Genomic DNA, 14937 nt, shown 5'->3' on the forward strand with positions numbered 1-14937 from the left:
CATAGTAGCTCTTAGGAACTTGGTGGGTTCAAGACACAGCACAAAGGCCAGTTCAATGTAAGATGTAAGAGAGGTGAGCAAGAGCCAACAGATTTAGGACTTCAGAGTCCATTGTAATGACTTTGGATTTAATTCTGAGTGTGATGTGAAACACTATGTCATTGGAGGGCTTTGTACAGAGGACAAACATAACTGGATTTACATTCTCTTTTTTTTTTTTTCTTTTGAGACGGAGTTTCACTCTTGTTGCCCAGGCTGGAGTGCAATGGCGTGATCTCGGCTCACCACAACCTCTGCCTCCTGGGTTCAGGCAATTCTCCTGCCTCAACCTCCTGAGTAGCTGGCATTACAGGCACGCACCACCATGCCCAGCTAATGTTTTGTATTTTAAGCAGAGACGGGGTTTCACCATGTTGACCAGGATGGTCTTGATCTCTTGACCTCGTGATCCACCCGCCTCGGCCTCCCAAAGTGCTGGGATTACAGGCTTGAGCCACCATACATTCTCTTAAAAGATCAGCTAAACTGATCCATAGGCAGCAGCCATGAGATGAAAGGTTAATTTAAGAATGTAGTGTCATGGAAGCCAAGAGCAGATTTTTTCATGGAGGGAGTAATCAGTTCAAACAACTGCTGCCTACAGATTTAAGTAGGATGAGACAGAAAGTGAAACCAGATTTGGTAAGACGGTGGCTACTGATGACCTTTCCAAGAGTGGTTTCGGATGAATAGTGGGTAAGAAAGCCTAAACGGAGTGAAATAAAGATAGAAAAAGGATAAAGTGGGCCAGGCGCAGTGGTTTGCACCTGTAATCCCAGCACTTTGGGAGGCCAAGGTGGGTGAATCACCTGAGGTTGGGAGTTTGAGACCAGCCTGACCAACATGGAGAAACCCCATCTCTACTAAAATTACAAAATTAGCCGGGCGTGGTGGCTCATGCCTGTAATCCCAGCTGCTTGGGAGGCTGAGGTAGGAGAATCGCTTGAACCTGGGAGGCAGAGGTTGCAGTGAGCCAAGATTGTGCCATTGCACTCCAGCCTGGGCAATAAGAGTGAAACTTTGTCTCAAAAAAAGGAAAAAGGAAAAGGAGCAGGACAAAGCGAGACACCGAGTCCTTTTGTTGGGACTTTTAACATTAAGGGATGCAGAAGAAAGGCGTGACAGATGGAGGGAGATGTGAGGTGGATAGCTGTTTTTCTTTGTTTTTGTTTTTAAAGAGATGGAAGACATTACACCATGCTTCTTTGTTAATGGTAAGTTTCAGACATACTGTGGTATGTGGCTCTCATCTTAATCTCACACCAGTTAGAATGGCAATCATTTAAAAATCTGGAGACAACAGATGCTAGAGAGGATGTGGAGAAATAGGAACATTTTTACATGGCTGGTGGGAGTGTAAATTAGTTCAACCATTGTGGAAGACAGTGTGGCAACTCCTCAAGGATCAAGAAATGCAAATATCATTTGACCCAGCAACCTCATTACTGGGTATATACCCAAAGGATTAAAAATCGTTCTATTATAAAGACACATGCACACGTATGTTCAGTGTGGCACTGTTTACAATAGCAAAGACTTGGAACTAACCCAAATGTCCATCAATAATAGACTGGATAAAGAAAATGTAGCACATATACACCATGGAATACTATGTAGCCATAAAAAAGGATGAGTTCCTGTCCTTTGCAGGGACATGGATGAACCTGGAAACCGTCATTCTCAGCAAACTGACACAAGAACAGAAAACCAAAAACCGCATGTTCTCACTCCTAAGTAGGTGTTGAACAATGAGAACACATGGACACAGGGAGGGGAACATCATACACTGGGGTCTGTTGCAGGGTGGGAGACTAGGGGAGGGATAACATTTGGAGAAATATCTAACGTAGGTGATGGGGAGGATGGAGGCAGCAAACCACCATGACACGTGTATACCTATGTAACAAACCTGCAAGATCTGCCCATGTACCGCAGAACGTAAAGAAAAAACAAAACAAAAAAAAAGAGCATTCAGGCTGGCTGATCACTCCTTCCTCTCTGAAGTACTTTCCTCTCTTAGCTTTCCAAAACAAAGCACTCCTCTGATTTTCTTTCTATCTCTTGCCTGCTCCATCTCCGTTTCCCTCACTATCTGCTCCTCTTCCAACACCAGATCTCTAAATATGGGACTTCCTCAGGGCTCTGTCCTTGGCACTCTTCTCTATATCTAGTTGATCTGATCAGAGAGATGACTGTAAATACAAATGCCATGCTAGCAATTCCCATCGTTGCTCTGCTTGGTCAGACCTCTTTTCTGAGTTCCAGACTCTCAATGGCCTATTTGCCACTTCTACTTTAAATTTCATAGGCAACACAAGCTTTCTGTGTCTAAAACCTTTCCCTCACCATTCAGTAGCTAGTACTTCCATCTACCCTGTTGCTCAAGTAAGAAATGTGGAAACCTCCTTGATTTCTTCCTCACACTTATCTTCTATATCTAGCCCAGCTGCAAGTAATATAGAGATATATCTAAAATCTCAAATCTGTCTGCCTTCATTATTATTTTTTGCAATTTTTTTTCATTGCCACGAGTGTAGTCCCAACCTCCATCCTCTCTCACCCAGATCACAGTAAGCCTCTGTTCCCTGCCAATGCATTCTCTACAAAGCACAGTGATCTCTAGGAAAGCAAATCAGGTTGTGTCCCGCTCTTAGGTAAAACCCTCCAACAGTTTCTCATGCCTTAGAATGAAATCTAATCTCCTTATTCTGAACTCTAACAACCTCCTAAATTTGGCCTCTACCTGCCCTATCTTTTGCACTCTTTCCTTGCTCACTCAACTTTAGCCACTGGCATCCTTCCATGCTGAGTTCATTCAACCTCAGGTCTTTGAACACGTTATTCCTTCTGTTTTACACAACCTCCCTCTGTTCTTTGCTTGGCTATCTCCTAATACTCATCTGGTTCTCATTTTAAGGGTCAGTTTTCCCACATAGGTCTTCTCTGACTTCCTAATTTTCAATTAAAATCATAAGTCTCAGTTTCCTTATTTCTGAAATAAGTTATTCTGCATATTAAATGAGATCACCCATGTAAAGTTGTTGGCACAGTAACTAGCACGCATTATGTACTCAATTTTAGCTCTTATGGCCGGACACGGTGGCTCATGCCTGTAATCCTAGCCCTTTGGAAGGCTGAGGTGGGCAGATCACAAGGTCAGGAGCTCAAGACCAGCTTGGCCAACATGTTGAAGCCCCATCTCTACCAAAAATACAAAAAAATTAGCCAGGCGTGTGGCATGCGCCTGTAATCCCAGCTACTTAGGAGGCCAAGGCAGGAGAATAACTTGAACCTGGGAGGCAGAGCTTGCAGTGAGTAGAGATTATGCCACTGTACTCCAGCCTGGGCAACAGAGTGAGACTCCGTCTCAAAAAAAAAAAAAAAGTAGCTGTTATTTCCTATACTGTTTTTATAAGGCAATGACCTTATTACTTTCCTTGATAATACCTCTCACACTTTATAATTATATATTTGACTAATGAGTGTCCCTTCTTTATACCATAAATTACACAACAGCAAGGATTACATGTCTGTCTGCTTTGTTCTCATTGTACACCTAAAACCTAGCGTAGGGTCTCACACATAACAGGTACAAAACAAACAATGGATTGTGTTGAGTCAATGAACAATAAATGACAACAACAAAATAGTAATTTATCACTAAATATGTCTTTATTAAATTCCAAATACAGGGGACAGTATATCAGGTATCATAAGAAGTCAGACACATCTGTCTTAAGACACTGGACTAAATTCATAAATTTACTTCTTCGTCTTCCCCCAAAGCACATTGACATGGCAGAAGAAATATAAAAATACTAATGAATCAACAGCATATCTGAAAGGCAGCAAAGGGTGGCATACGCAGATGAGAAACTCTGAGAAATTTCTGGAAGACAAAACAGATGAGACTCAACTGCCCAAGAGATCAAACAGAGCCAAAGTGCCTCTGGCTGAAAACTAAGTACTAGTTTTACCAGTTTGGGCCTAGAAACATCTCAAGCTGGTGGTGGCTCACGCCTGTAATCCTATCACTTTGGGAGGCCGAGGCGGGTGAATCATGAGGTCAGGAGTTCGAGACCACCCTGACCAACATGGTGAAACTCCGTCTCTACTAAAAATACAAAACATTAGCTGGACATGGTGGCATGTGCCTGTAATCCCAGCTATTCAGGAGGCTGAGGCAGAAGAACTGCTTGAACCCGGGAGGTGAAGGTTGCAGTAAGCTGAGATTGTGCCATTGCACTCCAGCCTGGGTGACAGAGCAAGATTCTGTCTCAAAAAAAAAAAAGGCTGGGTGCGGTGGCTCATGCCTATAATCCCAGCACTTTGGGAGGGCGAGGCGGGTGGATCACGAGGTCAAGAGATTGAGATCATCCTGGTCAACATGGTGAAACCCCGTCTCTACTAAAAATACAAAAATTAGCTGGGCATGGTGGCGTGCGCCTGTAGTCCCAGCTACTCGGGAGGCTGAGGCAGGAGAATTGCTGGAACCCAGGAGGCAGAGGTTGCAGTGAGCCGAGATCACGCCATTGCACTCCAGCCTGGGTAACAAGAGCGAAACTCTGTCTCAAAAAAAAAAAAAAAAAAAAGAAACACCTCAAGTTCAGAGGCGACTGCGGTTGAAAGTGGACCTTAAGGTTCCAGGATGGTACTTAAGCAAAGACCTGCCAACCCAGCACCAGTACACCCATTGGCTAAATGACAAGCGGGGCTTCCCATCCAGACTCAGCTGGAAAAACTGCTCTACACAGAGTGGACAGTTTGTCACAGAGACTGGTGAGGGCTTCTTTTTAACAAAATATATTCTGCATATATATTTTCTCAACCTCACACTGATGACATACTAACAAAGAAATAGAAAATTCTCTGTTATGTGGGTCTGTTGTGTGCACTGTAGGACATTTAACAATATTCCTGGCCTGTAATTACTAGATGTCAGTAGCAAACTCCCAATTTTGATGACCAAAAGCATCTCCAAGCATTGCTAAATGACCTTTGTGGGGGAAATCTCCCCCAGTGAAGAACCACTGGTCTATACCCACCCATTGCAACTGAATTATTTTAAAGCAAATCTGAGACATATCATTTCAAATGCAATTACTTAAGTATGTATCACTAAGAGATAAAGATTCTTAACATAAATATAATACTATTACCCAATTTAAAGAGTGACACTAATTCTTTAGTTATCATCTAATATTATTCAGTTACTGCTTGAATTTCCCTGATTGTCTCATAAATGCTTTTTTTGGTTTGATTAGAATTGGCATCAGAGCAGATCTACACTGGATGTGACTGTTAAGTATACTAGGTCCACAGCTTTCCTGGGGCCTGAAGACAGAAAAAAAATGCCTGAGTTAACTCTAGGCAACACAAGACAGGAAAGGAAAAAGAAAACAGCAGCTCGCCTAGCGTATAACTGCACCCTGTCCCGATTTTCCTGAGTCATCACTGAATCCCTCCCTGGTTTAGGGCGTATGTCCCTGTTTGTCCTGTGAAGGGATGAAGGGACACCTACCATGAGCATAATCTAGACCACTCAATGGTCTAGGGCATAGCTCAACCAGAGCTGGAAGCCCTGGGAAATGGAGGTGACACAAGAAACAGAATAAGTCTTTTAAAATATACTGCAACTTGTGCAATAAGATACTGTATTGATTAAAAATTTTTTTTCTTAAATTTTTTGTAGAGATTGGGGGAATCTCATTATGTTGCCCAGGCTGGTCTTGAACTCTTGGTCTCAAGTGATCTTCTTGCCTTGGCCTCCTAAAATGCTATGATTATAGGCATGAGCCACTGCTGCATTGACTTTTTTTTTTTTTTTTTTTTTTGAGATGGAGTCTTACTCTGTTACCCAGGCTGAAGTGCAGTGGCATGATCCCAGTTCACTGTTAACCTCAGACTCCCAGCTCAAGCAATCCTTCCACTTTAGCCTCCCAAGTAGCTGGAACTACAGGCACATGCCACCATGCTTGGCTAAGTTTTATATTTTTAGTAGAGACAAAGTTTCCCTATGTCGGCCAGCCTGGTCTTGAACTCCTGATCTTTGGTGATCAGCCCACCTCAGCCTCCCCAAGTGCTGGGATTATAGGCGTCCATTGTGCCTACACTACATTGATTTTTTTTTTTTTTTTTTTTTGAGGATGGGGTCCCACTCTGTTGCCAGGCTGGAGTGTAGTGGTGAAATCTCAGCTCACTGCAACCTCTGCCTCCAGGGTTTAAGCGATTCTCCTGCCTCGGCCTCCTGAGTAGCTGGGACTACAGGTGCGTGCCACCATGCCCAGCTAATTTTGTATTTTTAGTAGAGACGAGGTTGCACCATATTGGCCAGGATGGTCTCAATCTCTTGACCTCATGATCTACCCACCTCGGCCTCCCAAAGTGCTGGGATTACAGGCGTAAGCCACCACGCCCAGCCTTTTTTTTTTTTTTTTTTTTTTTTTTGAGATGGAGTCTCTCTCTGTTGCCCAAGCTGGAGTACAGTGGTGTAATCTCGGCTCAATGCAACCTCTGTCTCCCGGATTTTTGTATTTTTAGTAGAGACAAGTTTTCCCCATATTGCTCAGGCTGGTCTCAAATTCCTGGGCTCAAGTGATCCATCTGCCTCAGCCTCCCAAAGTGCCCTAATACTCTTAAAACAAGAATGCCAACTCTTTTTAGACTTAAGTAGTAGCTCAAGGACTATGTCTTTACAAATATTAAAATAATTTTTTTTTTTTGAGATGGAGCCTTGCTCTGTCTCCCAACCTGGAGTGCAGTGGCGCAATCTTGGCTCACTGCAACCTTCGCCTCCCAGGTTCAAGCGATTCTCCTGCCTTAGCCTCCCAAGTAGCTGTTACTACAGGTGGATGCCACTACGCCTGGCTAATTTTTGTACTTTTAGTAGGGATGGGATTTTAACATATTGGTCAGACTCAGGCTGGTCTTGAACTCCTGACCTCATGTTCTGCCCGCCTTTGCCTCCCAAAGTGCTGGAATTACAAGCATGACCCACTGTGCCTGGCCGCTGAGTTTTTTTAAAAAGCAGTTATATAAATGATTGCATCTAAAATAAAGTATGGTTACAACTAGCTTTAACCTGTATTCTTGCTATTTATACCAGTTATAAGGTCTTCATATGAAAATCCCATTACACACATACACACACACAAAAGAACCAACTATACTATTAAAATAAAAAGTAGAATGAGATGGGTTTATGCATAATTTTGTTTAAAAGGTAAAAGGCAAAGAACTACCTACTGTCTGCAGTTGTGGAGGTGTGTGAATGCCTTTGTTTCCTAGAGTTCTGACAGAATGGCTTAAATTCCAGGGCTCCCTAGTCTCATATGTAATAGTGAAAGTAAGAGAGAGATTGTGGCAGTAGAACAGTAATGGTGAGAGCCAACAGTGTTGGGCAATTGCTGCATCCTGAGCCAAGCGCTTCATGTGCATTATTCCATTCCTCACAGCAACCCAAGGAGGAGATTCTGTTCCTATGCCATTTCACAAATCGTGAAATGAGGCACAGGAAAGTTAAATATCTGCCCACCCTGCTGGTAAGTGGTAGGGTTAGGATGCAAAGTGAGGTTATCTAGCTTTGGAGCCCACACTTTACTGCACTACACTGCCTCTCTTCAAATATTTCACTGCACCACTCATTCCTCAGCCTTAATACACATATCAAAATCATTCAATAGCATTTTCTTAGATGGAAAAAGTCTCTGTAAATGGTACCATGCTGGGACTATAGTGGATATTATAGATCCCTCTTCAAGACCAAAAGAACCCATTTCCCCTGGCTGCTGGGAGAACCAGGGGGTAATGACTCTCAGCCAAGTCTTTCCCCTGGAGCTGCCCGTGGCCTGGCCCAGGGGGAAGCCTCAACCCCCACCTTGATTCCAATTCCAAAGTTTCCTGTGGGATTGGCCTTTGCTGCCTTTGCTCTGACCATGTGGCAACTCAAGTCTTCTTAGGAATCCCACAGGAAGCTTTGGAGTTGGAATCAAGGTGGGTGTTGAGGCTTTCCCCTGGGCCAGGCCACGGGCAGCTACCCAATATGATTGCTTTCACTGTCTCATAGGTGCTGTAGGGAGCAAATGCTCCTCCAATAAATTTGCTGCATGCAAATCTCTGTCTCAGAGTCTGTTTCCCCTAGAACCAAACTAATAAACTGAGATGTAAAACTAGTGAACGCTAAGTAATTGGAGAATACAGTCATCGTGACCACTGACTGAATGGTGAAGAGGTATTTTTGGCAGATTAAAGTTAATGCATTACTAAACATTACACAAATAATCCAAATTGAAACCAGTAAAAATGATTAAAAAAAAAAAAAAGAAGTTAGCTACAAAAGGACAAATACGGTATGATTCCACTTAAATGGGATATTTAGAATAGACAAATTCAGAGAGACAGAAAGTAGAACAGCGGTTATCAGGGGCTAGGGAAAGCATAGGAAGCACGGAAGGAGTATGGGAAATTACTGTTTAGTGGGTAACAAGTTTCAGTTTGGGACGATAACCTTCTGGAGATAGCTGCACAATCATGTAAATGTACTTAATGCCACTATACACTTAAAAATGATTAAAATGGTAAATTTTATGTTATGCATATTTTAACATAATTTTTAAAAGGTAGCCCAAACGAGATGGAACCTGCTTCCTAGGTTAAAACGATTCTCCTGCCTTAGCTTCCTGAGTAGCTGACACTACAGGCATGCGCCATCATGCCTAGCTAATTTTTTTTTTTTTTTTAGAGATGGGGTTTCACCATGCTGGCCAGGCTGGTCTCGAACTCCTGACCTCAAGTGATACACCCACCTCGGCCTCCCAAAGTGCTGGGATTACAGGCGTGAGCCACTGCACCCGGCCTATTTTTTGTATTTTTAGTAGAGACGAGGTTTCACTATGTTGGCTATGATGGTCTTAATCTCCTGACTTTGTGATCCACCTGCCTTGGCCTCCCAAAGTGCTAGGATTACAGGCATGAGCCACCACACCTGGCCAGAATATATTTTAAAAATAATACACATGAGAAAATAACCAGTTTCTTGAACTTCAGGAGAGGAAGAAATGTGGCCCTCCCTCTCATTTTATTCCTTTCTGCTTTGACAATTAAAACAGCAGACATTCAAAAGCACCAGTGCATAAAAACCTGCAGACCTTAATTCATCTGCATAAAATATAACTGCTTATCAATCCCATTATAATACAAATATTTCTAAACAGCTGGCTTATTTCTCAAACAGCATTTGGCTTTAAAATTAGAATGTGATAGGCCAGATGCGGTGGCTCATGCCTGTAATCCCAGCACTTTAGGAGGCTGAGGTGGGCGGATCACCTGAGGTCAGGGGTTCCAGACCAGCCTGACCAGCATGGAGAAACCCTGTCTCTACTAAAAATACAAAATTAGCCGGGCATGGTGGTGGAGGTTGTGGTGAGCCAAGATCACGCCATTGTACTCCAGCCTTGGCAAAAGGAGCAAAACTCGGTCTCAAAAAAAGAATGTGATATCTAAATTTACAGCAATATTTCTAAAGATCTGCTCTGGTAAAAATGTCATTAGATTTTGGGACTTTAGAGACTGCTGAGAATACTTATGTCTCTTCAGTTTCCTGTTTGGAATTATACAAAATCATTTTTTTGACTTAAAAAAGGAGATTACATTAATAGACTTTACATATGCCACAATTAGTATTAATCTAGGTAATTAAGGTGATTTTATTTTTTTAATCACAACATGGAAACCAGTTAAACATTAGGTAGGTAAAATAGGTATTATATCTGGGGCAAGAAAAGGCTGAATATTATGAATATATATACTAAATAGAGGAAAGAGTCAAAAGATCTAATGTTTCATCTTGAAGCCTACCACTTTGACTTTTGACTTTTGACTTTATAAGACTGGTTAAAAGAGCAGTTTTAGGGAGAAAATAAATATCTATTACAATAAAACCTATTTAAGTCTACATTTGATAGTGAGAATCTGGCAAGTGAATCTGAATAGCAAAGACATCGCATTAATCCAACATTTAGTTCCCAAGTTTAGGAAAGTGAGAGCTGGAAAAGTGAGGGAAATCTATACACAGTATGGTAACACCTCATTATTCCTTACCAAATACAATGGCAGATGGCTATCACATAAAGGATCAAAGTAACCATTTTTCTGACACAAATGCTCCCTACTTTGTGAGACTTCATATGCCTTTAAGTGTTCATTGCTTAATTACGAAGGAAAAATTGTGTATGGTTAAATAATGGAATCAGAAAAAAACTGAAGTCTGATTTGATAAACTAAAAAATTATGATAAAAACATTGTTTCAAAGAGTAACATTTTAAAAACTCAGATGTAATAATGATTTTTTTCTCTCATGCTCTTTGGTAGCAGCCTTACTGTTGTTCTAGGCAAAATGTGCCACAATTCTGCAGATGAGTACCCATGTCCTCCTGCTCTCGAGTGACCGGTGACTCATCGGTCCAGCTTAAACCACAGACACAACACATCTCAGGCCATAGGGACTTTACATTAAAGGGCTGAAAATCCATTAAATCCATATAAGGCCACAAAGGGTTGACATTTTATAGGCTAGGGGAAAAATAACACAAAAAATGTTTAAAGGGAACTATAGCCTAGAAATCAGAAGTAACCCATGGTATAGAAATTATGACCTAATATCACCAAAAAGTAAGGCTGATCAGGTGACATGACAATGTAAGCTCTGTCTTATTACCTGTTAAAATACATCATAGCTGTTAGAATCCATAGTCTATGTTAAAAAAATATGTTAAAAAACATACTGTTTCTATTGCTCTTCTCTATGAGGTTAACATGGAAACAACTTAAGGAAAAGTAAACAAACATAGCCACAGATGCACATGTTGCCAAGGACTGTGAGCAGAGGAAACAGACGAATACTGTACACTGTGTAAAAGGAACAACAGATATAAGGTGAGCAGCTCACCTCTTCTGTCCTTCGAGTCAGAATTACCTGTGTAATAAGTAAAAAAAAAAAAAAAAAAAAAAAAAAAAAGAAACATTCATTCAGGTTAAAGAAATACATTAAAGTTCAATTTAGAGTACAACAAAACAAGGATTAGGAATGTTTTCCTCCATGAAGCATCCTCTAACTGGGAAACTAGCAGATTCACTAAACTTTGGACAGTACAGATTCACTAAACTTTGGCCTTCTCCCTCGGTACACAAATAGTGTAGCATCAATATTCACAAAAAGTAAAAGAATGCAAAGAGAACACATGTCATTAGAGGACTTTATGTCTTTTGCTCCATTAAAATTCAAGAGGATAAAATTAAGTAAGGATATAAAAGACCAAAATGATAAGAAGTAATAAAATCTAATCAGTAGACACCAATCTCTACATACTAACACAGAAAACCTTCTTTTCAAAGGCTAGTGAAATATCCACATCCCTTATAAATCCCAACAGTAGAACCAGTACAATATTCTTTTGTCCCAATGCAATAAAATTAGAAATTAACAAAGCAAGAAAACACTTGAAAATTAATATCAAAACCAAAATGAGGCCTTGTGCGGCAGATCACCTGAGGTCAGGAGTTCTAGACTAGTGTGGCCAACATGGTGAAACCCCGTCTCTACTAAAAATACAAAAAAATTAGCTGGGCATGGTGACGGGTGCCTATAATCCCAGCTACTTGACAGGCTGAGGCATGAGAATCACTTAAGCCCAGGAGGGGAAGGTTGAAGTGAGCAGAGATCATGCCATTGCACTCCAGCCTCAGCAACTGAGCGAAACACTATTTCTTCTTTTTTTTTTTTTGAGACGGGAGTTTTGCTCTTGTTACCTAGGCTGGGGTGCAACGGCGTGATCTCAGCTCACAGCACCTCTGCCTCCCAGGTTTAAGCAAGTCTCCTGCCTCAGCCTCCCAAGTAGCTGGGATTACAGGCATGTGCCACCACACCCGACTAATTTTGCATTTTTAGTAGAGACGGGGTTTCTCCATGTTGGTCAGGCTGGTCTCGAACTCCTGACCTCAGGTTATCCGCCCATCTAGGCCTCCCAAAGTGCTGGGATTATAGACATGACCTACTGCATCTGGTTGCGAGACGCTATTTAAAAAAAAAAAAAAAAAAAAATCAAAACCAAAATGGGCCGGACACAGTGGCTCATGTCTTTAATCCCAGCACTTTGGAAGAAAATCCAAATCCCAGCACTGCGGCATGAGAATCGCTTGAACCTGGGAGGGAGAGGTTGCAGTAACCTGAGATCCCACCACTGTACTCTGGCCTGGGTGACAGAGTGAGACTCTATCTCAGAAAACAATCAGGCAAACAAACCAAAAACCCAAAATGGAAAAATACCTTAAAAATAACAATGATGAGAAGTTTTGTGGCAGAACCTGCCAACGGAGATCTCCTCCTCTCAAATCAGTCTCTTCCTCTCCTTGCCTTGATATACAACTTTTGTTTTTCAGCTGAGCACCAAGCTCTCCTGCCAGAGACTACATTTGAGACTCTTTTGTGCTAGGTATAGTCATGTGATGAATTCTAGCCAATGGGATGTGAGCTAAAGCAATGTGACTAACTTTCAGGTCACAGCTTTTGGGGAAAAAAAAGGCCCCTATTCCCTTTGTTCTTCATTAACAGTGGTTGGAACTAGAACCCAATGGTGGGAACTATCTATAACCAAACAGATAAGGACAATATTAGGATGTCAGGGCCACAAGAGGAAAGGAATTTGGGCCCTACTGAAACAAACGCCCTGCCTAACTCTGGAATGTGACTGGGGAAAGACATTTTTGTCTTACTTAAGTCACTAATTTTGGTATCTTTGTCAGAGCAGCTCGTAGTGCATACTAATACAACTACCTATGGGATGTGGCTAAAGCTGTGCTTGTGCAGAATTTACCACACTAAATGTATTAATTAGCTAGAAAGAACAAAAATAAATAAAGCACTCAATTCAAGAAGATGGAAAAAGCATAAAATAAATCTAAGGAAGTTCTTTGGAAGAAAAAAGGCAACAAACCCATGAAATAAATGATTAGTCAACCTAAACAAAAATACAAAAGACATAAAATAAAATTAAAAAATTAATAGCTCTGTAGGATATTACAATAAATAATCACAAGAGAAAACTTTTTCTCATTCAATACATTTGAAAACATGAATGAAATGGCCAGATGTGGTGGCTCACACCTGTAATCCTAGCACTCTGAGAGGCCAAGACAGGAGGATCGCTTGAGCCCAGGAGTTCGAGACCAGCCTGGGCAACATGGTGAAACCCCGTCTCTACAAAAAACAAACAAACAAACAAAAAAACAATAAAACCACAAAATATTAGCTGGGCATGATGGGACATGCCTATAATCCCAACTTCTTGGGAAGCTGAGGTGAGAGGATCACCTGAGCCCAGGAGGTGGTGGTCACAATGAGCAGAGATTGAGCCATTGCACTCCAGCCTGGGCAACAGTGAGACCCTGTCTTAAAAAATAAATAAATGATGAAGTGCATTTTTTACAGTAAAATCCACAACCACAACATATACCTGTTAAGTTATATAAATTTAATAAATACATAAGAATGAACAAATGAGTGAAGAATTGGTTGATGGGTAACAGTGAGCAGGGACATTGAGTCCAAATAAAAAGTGTATATAGATTTATAGTATCCAATAATTTTACAAAGGAATAGAAACCTTTCTAAGCCTGAATAAATGTTCAAGAAAATATATAAAAATAAATAAATAAATGCATAGTTTTCAGTGTAAACTTTCAAATCCTTTCATGTAGCAAAACAAAACACTAAAAACTAAAACTTATCTAAAATAATACACAATACACACGCAAAGGAAAAACACAGCCCAATCTCATTTAGGGATATTTTGTGAATAGACAGAGAAAATTCTAAATGAAAAAAAAAAAAAAAAAAAAAGAAAAGAAATAATATCAAACAGACTGCAACAGATTACAAGAATGATACAATATGGTTGGGTGGCCTGGCTCATGCCTGTAATCCCAGTGCTTTTGAAGGCTGAGGCTGAGGATTGCTTGAGGTCAGGTGTTCATGACCAGTTTGGGTAACACAGTGAGTCCCTGTCTCTGAACAAATTTAAAAATTAGCTGAGCATGATGACATGTGCCTATAGTCCTTAGTTACTTGGAAGTTTGAGGTGGGGTTTGCTTAAATCCAGGAGTTTGAGGTTATAGTGAGCCATGATCATGTCATTACACTCCAGCCTAGATGACTCAAAGGAAAAGACTTAAAGCAAAGCAAAGGTCAACAGGAAAGAAAAATTAAGAAGATTAAATAATTAATTCACAGCAAGATGCTGTCTCTAAAAAAGAAATAAATAAATAAAAACTATTAATAGAATCCACCATAGAAACAGACCAAGAGAAAAAAATCATACAGATCTTGCTCATTGATCTTGAACAGGCAATTGACAAAATTTAACACCCATTCCTCACATAAATGCTCATTAAAACAAAAATAAATTGTTATATCCTGAACACAGTAAAATATGTTTATCTCAAGAGTCAGCACCATGTATAATGAAAAACCACTGAAAGTGTCTTCCTTATCAGATAAAAGACAATGCTGTCTGCATTTATCAGCTGTTTAACTTTGTTCTAGAGGTATTCATCAATGCAATTAAACAGAAGAAAAAGAAAAGTTCTAAAAATTTGGAAGATAACAGCAGATGAGATGACTTGAAGCCACAATGATTGATGAAGAAAATTACTTCAAATACTAAGAAAGTTTAAGGTGGCCAGTACAAAATGTCTCTACAAAAATAGTAGCCTTCATATCCTCAACAGCAACCAGTTAGAAGATATGACAGAAGAAAATACTCCATTTATAATAACAAAAACAGAAGATTTAAAAAAAAGACTTCAGAAAATAGAATATATTGCATTATTGGATAGTTAGAATC

General features: G+C 40.5%; 1 protein-coding gene across 9 annotated transcripts in view; it reads right to left on the minus strand.

The window, feature by feature from the left end:
- The window catches only part of PTPRA (protein tyrosine phosphatase receptor type A), a 170865-nt gene that overhangs the window by 50971 nt on the left and 104957 nt on the right, over positions 1-14937 (minus strand). For 5 of the 9 annotated variants that reach the window (XM_032295588.1, XM_032295592.1, XM_032295591.1 and 2 more), the window contains one exon: positions 10986-11012. The exons of the other annotated variants lie outside the window; for them this stretch is intronic. In XM_032295588.1, the coding sequence (XP_032151479.1) occupies positions 10986-11012 (27 nt within the window). The remainder of the gene's footprint in view (positions 1-10985; positions 11013-14937) is intronic. 9 annotated transcript variants of the gene reach the window in all.

Source organism: Sapajus apella, unplaced genomic scaffold, assembly GCF_009761245.1.
Source record: "Sapajus apella isolate SASKATOON/1434 unplaced genomic scaffold, GSC_monkey_1.0 scaffold33, whole genome shotgun sequence".
In the NCBI taxonomy this organism is placed as follows: domain Eukaryota; kingdom Metazoa; phylum Chordata; class Mammalia; order Primates; family Cebidae; genus Sapajus; species Sapajus apella.